The sequence below is a fragment of the Sardina pilchardus genome, chromosome 8 (genome assembly GCF_963854185.1).
Source record: "Sardina pilchardus chromosome 8, fSarPil1.1, whole genome shotgun sequence".
Lineage (NCBI taxonomy): Eukaryota > Metazoa > Chordata > Actinopteri > Clupeiformes > Clupeidae > Sardina > Sardina pilchardus.
Genome location: NC_085001.1, coordinates 8,541,449 through 8,551,063, shown reverse-complemented (window position 1 = coordinate 8,551,063; position 9,615 = coordinate 8,541,449). Strand labels below are relative to the sequence as shown.

The 9,615-nt window shown below is 40.6% G+C and overlaps 1 protein-coding gene across 2 annotated transcripts; it reads left to right on the top strand.

The window, feature by feature from the left end:
* Nucleotides 1–1,534: 1,534 nt before the first annotated feature.
* Nucleotides 1,535–9,116, top strand: LOC134088589 (uncharacterized PE-PGRS family protein PE_PGRS24-like). Of its 2 annotated transcripts, XR_009939979.1 has the most exons (5): nucleotides 1,535–1,671; nucleotides 4,947–6,316; nucleotides 6,461–6,544; nucleotides 6,987–7,272; nucleotides 7,308–9,116. XR_009939979.1 is itself a non-coding variant. In XM_062542628.1 (4 exons), exons 1-4 carry the CDS (start codon nucleotides 1,620–1,622, stop codon nucleotides 6,990–6,992), a joined length of 1,512 nt encoding a protein of 503 aa, XP_062398612.1. In that variant the 5' UTR covers nucleotides 1,535–1,619; the 3' UTR covers nucleotides 6,993–9,116. The 2 variants fall into 2 exon arrangements, 1 of the variants encoding a protein (XP_062398612.1); XM_062542628.1 differs by having other exon boundaries at nucleotides 6,987–9,116.
* Nucleotides 9,117–9,615: the final 499 nt, after the last annotated feature.

The following is a 9,615-nucleotide window of genomic DNA, read 5'->3' as shown; positions in this document are numbered from 1 at the left end:
TCGTTTGAATGAGTAAACGCACCTTGTGAGGTGCTCACGGCGGTAAAGGTTAACTATAAACAAAAGTGTTGTGGCACACTCGGAACTTCAAGATTTTTTTTCCAACGTTTCGGCTTACGGCTTACGTTTCGGCGTAGCCTAAGCCGAAACGTTGGAATAAAAATCTTGAAGTTCCGAGTGTGCCACGACACTTTTGTTTATAGAAAACAGTGTTTGCCCATACATGCAGAGAGAAAGCTGGCAGGGCTGATTACTGAGCTCTGCCAGAGAGGATTTCCTCTTACTAAAAAAGAGGTAGAGCTTGACATACCAGTGTGCACAGAGGCATAATTTAAAGGGCTTCTCGGAGGCAATACCAGTTCCGTCTATCCAACAAAAACTTTGCAACTATTCAAATGGATGCAATAATATCATTTGAATCATTAATCAGTCTTTCTTCACAAATCTAAAACATTTAACTGCAGAATACAAAACCAGATAACTCAATTATTAAGAGATTATCATTTAGTAATGTAGGGTAAAGATCTATAGGTTACAGGGTCTTCATCATAGCCCATGCTCATATTTTTTTCGCACAAGTGTTCTGCTGAGCAAAAGAGAGGCAAGTTATGACATCATTCACAGATTATTCTAGGCCTATCGCTAAATTGTGAGAGTACTAAGCTAAATCTAGCAATTGCAACATATACATTTATTTTTTTTATAGGATATAGGCCTAAGTAATCAACTGGTGAAGTTTCATATAGCCAGTGATATCTGCTTGTTTTACCCTATTCATAGGGCCTAGGCCTTAGCCCACAGTAGCCATTCAACACATTGGAAAAGAAGGTTTAAATATCGAGAATTACCCAAGGAATATCACTGGGGGTAGATAGGCCCTAGCCTATATACCTTTAAATCTGAAAGAGATACTAGGCTACCCCTAGAATCTGCACACACACAAAAAAAAATCACTTTTGGTTTAACCGACCAAACAAGTTGACCCTTGCTGCCGCACATAACGCTTGCATTTCGGATTTTGTCGTCCCCGCGAGAGTTTAACAGTTGTGATCATTTCAAATCCATAGTAAAAATCTCAAGATACCGGATGGGCAAAGATGCTTTTGTTCAGAGGTCTATCACGATTCATGAACCTGAATTTATTGTCACCGCGGAGAATGGCCAGTAGCATCCCTACACAATAAAATGGCTTGTTAGGCAAGGCAGTGTCTATGCCAGGCGTTGATGAATAGTAGGTTACATTAGCCCACATTAAAATGTATAGGCCATAATCTTTCTTAGAAGCCAAAATAGCTGTGGCATGTCTCTATTCAACGCTACACAGTCATATCATTTGTATGAACATAGGCCTACTCCTGTATGACAAAATGAAGACAGCACTAAACATTTCCACAGTTGGGTAATTTTGACGGATAAAAGAGGTTCTGCAAGGATAATGCTAGGAGACACAGCGATGTGAACTCCCGCCTTGTTTATCTTGACTCTGCCGAACACGTCTTTGGTACCGCGGAAGTGTCATTCATTTACTGGAAATGTTTGCTATCAGGAAGAGTCGCAGCTGCTGAAAGTAGCAAGCTCCCCGAGGTCTCCACATTTGGTGCATTCATGAAGGAAGAAGAATGCGTCTTGGGATACAGATTTTTGTGATTTTTTACTTAGTTGTTTGTCTGGGTAAGGCAGATTTCTTTTTATCTCTCATGAAAGCTACACAAAATAGCCTTTCGGCTTTTCAGATTTTCTGTGCTCAGCTAAGTTGACGTTAGCTTTAGCTAACGTGGTATGAACTAAGCGTCACTTTCTTGGCTTTCATGCGCTAAAAGGTGGCGCAGGAGAAAGTTCTGTTTCAGAAAATCGAAAGCGCGTTATCAGTATATAATACTATTTGGACTGATGTTGAAATGGCCACTAGCCAGGCAGCAATGTCTTTAAGAAACCCAGTAACATTAGCTAATGTGTAAACGGGAAGGTGCCCACAGGTGCATACACTGACGTGTTACGCATATGGCGAACTGAATTATGATTTCAAATAACTTGGGGAAAGGACAGGTATAAAGTTACCTGTACAGTAAGTCAACGTTATTCTTAACGTCGCTCAACCCATGCATTTATGGTAGTGTCACCATTTGAATGAGCACATCATTGATAACAAAAAACCTTTATTCCCTCAACGTGTAAGGTTACAGCCAATGCATTAGCTAATGATTGCTGAATGGAGAAACGGGAAATCTCAGTCCCCAACAAGTTGATTTCTTATCTACGAATATTGAACCTTGAGAGCCACGGTGGAAAGAGTAGGCTACATACGAGGACCTAACATGGGAGGCTGTAAGCTACATGATGCAAACATGAAAAATGGCCTATGATGCACTTAGTGGAGGATGAAATGAGGAGAGCTTAATGTAGCTTAATGCTTTTATAACAGACTGAATAATCAGTTGGCCTAATAATTAAAAGGATGTGTAGAGGAATGAAGCAAACTTGTAGGCTATGCCAATGATTTTCTTTATTTCATCTCATGCTTCATAGTAGGCTATGTGAGCACAACCGGCTGCAGGTTGGTGGTATAGGCCTGCTCAGAGTCTTTCATTTTCAGCCTGATTCATCTGTACTGTAGTTTTGTTCAGTAGTGTTTTTGTAAAGCTAGTGTGATGACCAGGCCTGGAATTTTATACACTTGGCCTTCGGTTAGGCATATTTGTCGGGGAGCAAAAGGCCACAAGGCTCAAAGGCCAAAAGTTAACAATAGCCTACAGTGGGCCACATAACAATTATGACACACATAACAATTAGGTCACATATCAAAGTTGAATTTAGCCTATTCACAGCAGTAGACATGTAAGCTTATCACTGAAACATTACAGAAGCATAAAATGACATATTAGCCTACATAGAATTGTAAATCATCTGATTTTGTTATTTACAGATATCTAGGGCCTACATATCTGCATATTTATACAGATATATAGCCATACTTATCATTTATTTTGTATTTGGTCTGTTATCAAGTTCAAAGTGTTTGTCATATACAGTTAATACATGCTTTCATTGCTGTCCACACTGATGCCAAGTTATATAAAAGAGACAAGTACAATACATACATACAATAAATGCAATACAATAAGAGCAGTGCCAAGTGTATCAAGTATCTAATATGTACAGAAAGGGTCGGATGTACAAAAATGTGCTCAATGTAGTTTGACAGGCCATAGGCTGCAAATTAAAATCGCTGCATGAGTCGGACACAAAGCAGAATATGGAAAGAAGGGAGAAGTAGTCATGCAGGGCAACAAGGTCACAGAGCCAACTTTTAAAGGGGCATCACGGTCAACGCAAGGAGCATGGCCATCGTGGCCACGGTGAAATTAGCCCATTTCACAAGATGTGGCCACTGCACTGTGTAAACTAACTTCCTCAGGAACAGCTCAGTCTACAGGAAAGACAGAAACAGGAAGATGTTTTACCCTGCCAATTAAGGCATCATTAACATCAACTAGGCCAGACACCTGGACACTGTGAAATGGGCATATTACAGCCCTGGTGATGATCCAAGCTTAAGGAAGAACTGGGTCATTCCACGTCAATTCAACCAGGGCCCACGCACTTAGGTCTCATAATTCTGAAAAAATTACCAGGTGTACCTACTGTACTGTATGTTGCACCACCTATGTTGCACTCAATGCACCATTGAGATCAATATGTTTTTCCCCACCCCTGCAATTTCAGTGATTTTTGTGCCACCTGTGGTTACTCTATGCAAAACATTTCTCAATAGAAAAAAAATCTTTGTACATTCCCACAAGGTGGTTGGGTGCTCTGAAAATGAGATTTAAAATGATTTTTCAGACTTGTGAGGTCTACTATTCATACCCTGAAGGACTTTATTTTCTCTTCCTTGCTTTTTGTGACTGTTTCTACTAATATCAATAAGTAAAATAAATTAAGAGCCTATGTTGAGTACATGTCTTTTGAAGGCCTAAACAGAGCCCAGCCAAAAACTCCAATAACATTTTTGATCAACTTTGAGGGACCGGACCGCTATGACCCTGCAGGATCATCCAAACCAAACGTGACGATTTTGCTACATACTATTCTTATTTATATCAACATGTAAAGTTTGAGCCTCCTAAATGGTTTAGTTCTTGTCAGGCGCGTTGCTATGTGTTCAAATTATTTATTACAATAAACAAACAAAAAAAAACATTAAGCCTTATAAACTGTGCTGCTCCGGTATTTTTCTCTTTTTGATCAACTTGTCCCCTGCCGTGGATGCACCAGTTGTTTGTAGAAGAGCATATCTATTCCTTTTTTGAAGTTCCCTATATGTAATTTATTGACTTCAATAGGCTACACGTATTTCCCGTTTACAAACAAAACTAGAGGACGCTGGGTGGCCGGTCACCTTGTTCTAAAGTTGCAACAAATGATTCGGACTCCATAGCGCCAGGTCAACGCTAGTAACAAAGTTGTGGCTGCCAGAGCCATTTAGTTACGGCTCTGGTGGCTGCTAGCCGTGGCATTCGTTTGGAATATCATAAAAACCTCTGGGGCGATTTTCATAATTACATTTTAAGGCACGGAGATCCGGGGCTATTCCCAATACATCCGGGGCTATAGCCCCGAATGCCCAGGTCTAACGACGCCGCTGGTTCTTGTGCTATCGGCTTGTGAACTTTGACGAAAAAAAAGAGGCCGAATTGACTCCAAAAAACACCCTAAAATTCAGCAATGCACAACTGGCTCTAAACCGCAACATGCACCGCAGGTGAATAGTTAATCGTAAATAACATTTGAGATATTGTCTCATGAGATCCTTATGCTTTACAGGTCACTTCTAGATCTTTGTGTCATCTAGACGTTTGTGTTACTTTCAGGCCAGGGCCAGTGCTTGTGTGGTATGAGCCAGCAGCATAGATATTGCCTCAATACCTTATGACACTCTTTTCCAGGAGGTGAACCTGTCCCAGGGGCTGATGGATCAAGTAAAAAGCTTGAACCTGACCCTGCAGACCCTAACAAAAAAGGCGCAGCAAATACCCCACAACAATCCACAGCAGACAGCGGTACAGATAGCGGTAATAAACCAGAAAAAGTAAACTCCCTTGCAAAGGAAGATGCGGCCACTGGAAAGGAAGACCATGCTACAAGTGAAGATGCAGGGAAGGGTGTCTCAACAGCAAATAGTCAAGCAGCAAAGAATGATTCACCAGGAAATGGAGGAGCAGCGGCCAATGGTGCAGCAGGAAATGGAGAAGCAGGAAAGAGTGGTTCCACAGGAAATGACGAAGCAGGAAAGACTGGTTCCACAGGAAATGGAGAAGCGGGAAAGAGTGGTTCCACAGGAAATGTAGAAGCAGGAAAGACTGGTTCCACAGGAAATGGAGAAGCGGGAAAGACTGGTTCCACAGGAAATGAAGAAGCAGGAAAGACTGGTTCCACAGGAAATGGAGAAGCGGGAAAGACTGGTTCTGAAGGAAATGAAGAAGCAGGAAAGACTGGTTCCACAGGAAATGTAGAAGCGGGAAAGACTGGTTCTGAAGGAAATGGAGAAGCAGGAAAGAGTGGTTCCACAGGAATTGTAGAAGCAGGAAAGACTGGTTCCGCAGGAAATGGAGAAGCGGGAAAGACTGGTTCCACAGGAAATGGAGAAGCGGGAAAGACTGGTTCCATAGGAAATGAAGAAGCAGGAAAGACTGGTTCCGCAGGAAATGTAGAAGCAGGAAAGACTGGTTCCACAGGAAATGAAGAAGCAGGAAAGACTGGTTCTGAAGAAAATGGAGAAGCAGGAAAGACGGAAGAAGCGGGAAAGACTGGTTCCACAGGAAATGGAGAAGCGGGAAAGACTGGTTCCACAGGAAATGGAGAAGCGGGAAAGACTGGTTCCACAGGAAATGACGAAGCAGGAAAGACTGGTTCTGAAGGAAATGGAGAAGCGGGAAAGACTGGAGAAGCGGGGAAGACTGGTTCCACAGGAAATGGAGAAGCGGGAAAGACTGGTTCCACAGGAAATGACGAAGCAGGAAAGACTGGTTCTGAAGGAAATGGAGAAGCGGGAAGGACTGGAGAAGCGGGGAAGACTGGTTCCACAGGAAATGGAGAAGCAGGAAAGAGTGGTTCTGCAGGAAATGAAGAAGTAGGAAAGACTGGTTCTGAAGGAAATGGAGAAGCAGGAAAGAGTGAAGATGAGATACTCTCTATCGACTCCAACAGCTCAGGGAAACATGTAGATGATGCAGAAAGCAGCCATTTCTTTGCTTACCTTGTCTCTACGGCAACACTGGTGGCATTACTCTACATTGGATACCACAACAAACGAAAGGTTCACAACTTTTAAACACAATTCTGTTCGCACACTGTTAATATCTCTGTCACACAACAGTGAAAGTCTACCTTTGTTACAACATGCCTTTTTTCTATATTGTTGTCATGAATCTCTTCTATCACCTGCTTTCCCTCCCCACAGATTATTGCATTTGTAGTAGAGGGAAGGAGATCAAGCTCCACACGGAGACCCAAGAGTGGCAAATATCAGAAGCTTGAACAACAAGTAAGTACTCTGCCCATTGAATGTAGGTTTGCTCTTATTTTTTGTACTCAAGGGGACTCTTACATTAGATTAGAGAAAGAATCATGTATTAACCCTCTTTAATATTCTATGATACTGCATTGACATTTTCTTCACTGAATGCCCATACTGTACATTGAGCTACTTCCACATACATTGTCATGCTCCTGCTTGCTACTCCACATATTGCATTCCTTAGAAAATTACCCAACAACACAATTTTCCCTTATTTAAACGGCTTAACGTTGATGAAAATATTGAAGGCGTATTAGGTAAAAAAAAATGGGAAAAATAAGTTCTGCACTATCTTTAAAAGGTATCCAATGTGTTGTATATTTGGGCCACTCTAGAGCAGCATGTTATTTATGTTTTACCTTGCTGTTGCAATGTTTTTTTCATGCAAGTCAACATTTCTGTCTTTCAGATTTGAATGGTTTTCTCCTGATGACAGAAACGAGCCCCGCCAGCCATAGGAGTGGTTTATACGACCAATTCTGTAAGTCCAGCAAAGCTGACCAGTACTTTGCTATCGTTATGGCATCATCCATCAGAAGCTCACGATAAAGTGGACAGAACTCCAATATTGTTGCACTAATGTTACAATTAAGCACTGTGCAATGAAAGATTTATAGTATTCTAGTTCCGTCATAAATTTTCCTTAAGTGTTGTGTCCAGGTAATTATTTTTGGCATAGTAGGTGTTGTGTCCAGGTAATTATTTTTGGCATAGTAGGTGTTGTGTCCAGGTAATTTATTAAGGCTAGGATGATGGGAGTAATTTTAAAAGCCATGAGCTGAGTCATTAATCAATGACCAAGAATTTAGCATTCTGAAGTTTGATCATTTTGCCTTTGAAAATAAATTTGATCAGTGTGTGTAGATATTTTAAGTTATATTAGGTATAATTAGGATGCCTTATATGACATGGCATGTTCAGGAATATGAAAGAGAGGTATATGCATGGAGTGTTTTGCACATATTCTCATGCCACTGTCAGGGGAATGCCTTTTGACCAGAGAAAGAATTAGGTTTGACTCAGGGGGCTTTTGAAGCCAGAGGGATTTGAGTGTGTGTGTGTGTGTGTGTGTGTTTCAAATGTTTGTCTGAGGTTGCCTCTGCCAAATGAATGTAACAAGAGTGGTTTTAAGAGGTTGCACAGATGACATGATTTTGCTGAACTGTGCCCTTCACTGTGTATGGAGAGACTATCTGATGGAGTATTACCTGCATTGAGGTTTCTTTTCCCCCAGACACTGTACCTACCATGGTTTTTGACAGAAGTGCTGTGAGATATTTGAATGCCAATTTCCTCCTTACTGGGGGTGAAAAAAGTTGAAATGACATTTGAAAACCACTAAACTAGGCATTTGCGTATGTAATGAAAGCACGTCTGCACAGAAGGTTCAGGGGCACATTGTTGTTCTTTGTTTTTTTCTGTTCTCTTCCTTTTTATGTGCTTAATTTTAAGCATTTGCTCATTTTCTGACGTCCTTTTCAACTATTTGCTAATATAGAATAGGATTTTCTTGGATGGTGTTCTGTTCACATTCTCCTTTGTCCAGATGTACAGTATTCTCTGTGGCATCAGCAAGTCTTTCAGTGCCACAGTTACCCTTCCGAAGCAATACAAGTGCCAAGCTACTGCCTGTGGTTACTATAGTACAGTCACAATAACATGCGCCATTACATCTTCACGTACCAAACAGCATTTCATACATTGTTTTTACGTTAGGAAAATGTCCACAATTATCTACATCACTTTTCACAAACAGCTTTCTCTCAGCTCTACATTTGTTTCCCTGAAAGAAAAATAGCTGTGCGTGCCGTATCCCAAGAGTGTGTATTTATTAAGTCACAAGAACTCAGCAAGAATTTTAGATACTAAGCCTATTCAACTGTTTACAATATAACTGGTTTTAAGTACCTTTCAAGTGAAAAAGAAACATAGCTGATAGCAGGTGATTTTATGCTGGTATTCTGCAAAGTTCTGATTGGTCTTTGGATAAGTCCAGGTTTCTGCTACGTGTTCATGTAAAATGTACCTCTTAGTTTCAACAGAACTGTGCATGATTTGACGTGCTGCCCATTGGAAATGTGGTCTTTAACTCCCAGGTGTGTAATCACCGGACTTGTGCCAAACAGGACTACTGTCTTTAAGTTGTTTTTGTTTGTTTTTGTTTGTTTGTTTGATTGTTTGTAAGTTTGACTTGAATCGAATCCAAGCAGTGCTAAAATTGAACCTAAGAGAGGGCAAAGGTTGGTGTTGGTGATAATCTATGAATCCCTTTATCTCCTCTGATGGATGATTTTTTATTTTAATTATTATTTTTTACTTATTTTGCACACAAGAGTTTTGACGTATTTACAGCCAGCAAAGCTTTCTGTATGGTAGCGCTGGCTGCTGTCACTTTAAACTTTCTGAACGCTGGACCAGTTTTAAAATCCCACAGACTAGTGGTTTTGTACACGTCTTGATGCCGCAAGTTTGTGACTTATCCTCTGTGAAAAAAAGAAAATTCGCTCCATAATGAACTGAATAAAGATGTCTTCATGTATGATGTGTTTGCTTTATTTAAACGAGTGATTTAGTGAGAGTTATTTTAAAAAAAAAAAAATTTAAGAGCTTGATTTTCACACTTCATACTTGTTTGACATAGGCTACCTAAAACAGGACTTTGCCTTAACTGCAACCAGTGTACAGTAATGAATATTAATGAATATAAAGCCACAGCGTCCTCTGGTGTACAAATGCAGGATATCTCGATGTACAGTGAGTAGTGAGAAGTGTACTTATTAGACACGGGTTGGGTATTTAGCACATTTTACTAGGCATTTACCTCATCCAGGAAGGAGAAAGCCAGAGGTTTTAACTGTTACAGCCAGTGGATGTAGCCAAAACATGATACACAATTCCAAAAGCATGAGGGGGCCTACACAATGCACACAATAGCCTACTTTAAATCTAGTAGAATTTGCAATGTGTAAATAATCGTAGGCTACATGTCGTTTTCACAGCCAAAAAAAGTGAAATCATCATCCCCCTGATCATGTCAA

Excerpts from the sequence above, each read along its gene's own strand:
- LOC134088589 (XM_062542628.1), top strand. The coding sequence starts at position 1,620 with ATGCGTCTTGGGATACAGATTTTTGTGATTTTTTACTTAGTTGTTTGT. Across the intron at positions 1,672-4,946 it reads TTACTTAGTTGTTTGTCTGG|GAGGTGAACCTGTCCCAGGG; the intron begins GTAAGGCAGATT and ends ACTCTTTTCCAG. Across the intron at positions 6,317-6,460 it reads GATACCACAACAAACGAAAG|ATTATTGCATTTGTAGTAGA; the intron begins GTTCACAACTTT and ends CCCTCCCCACAG.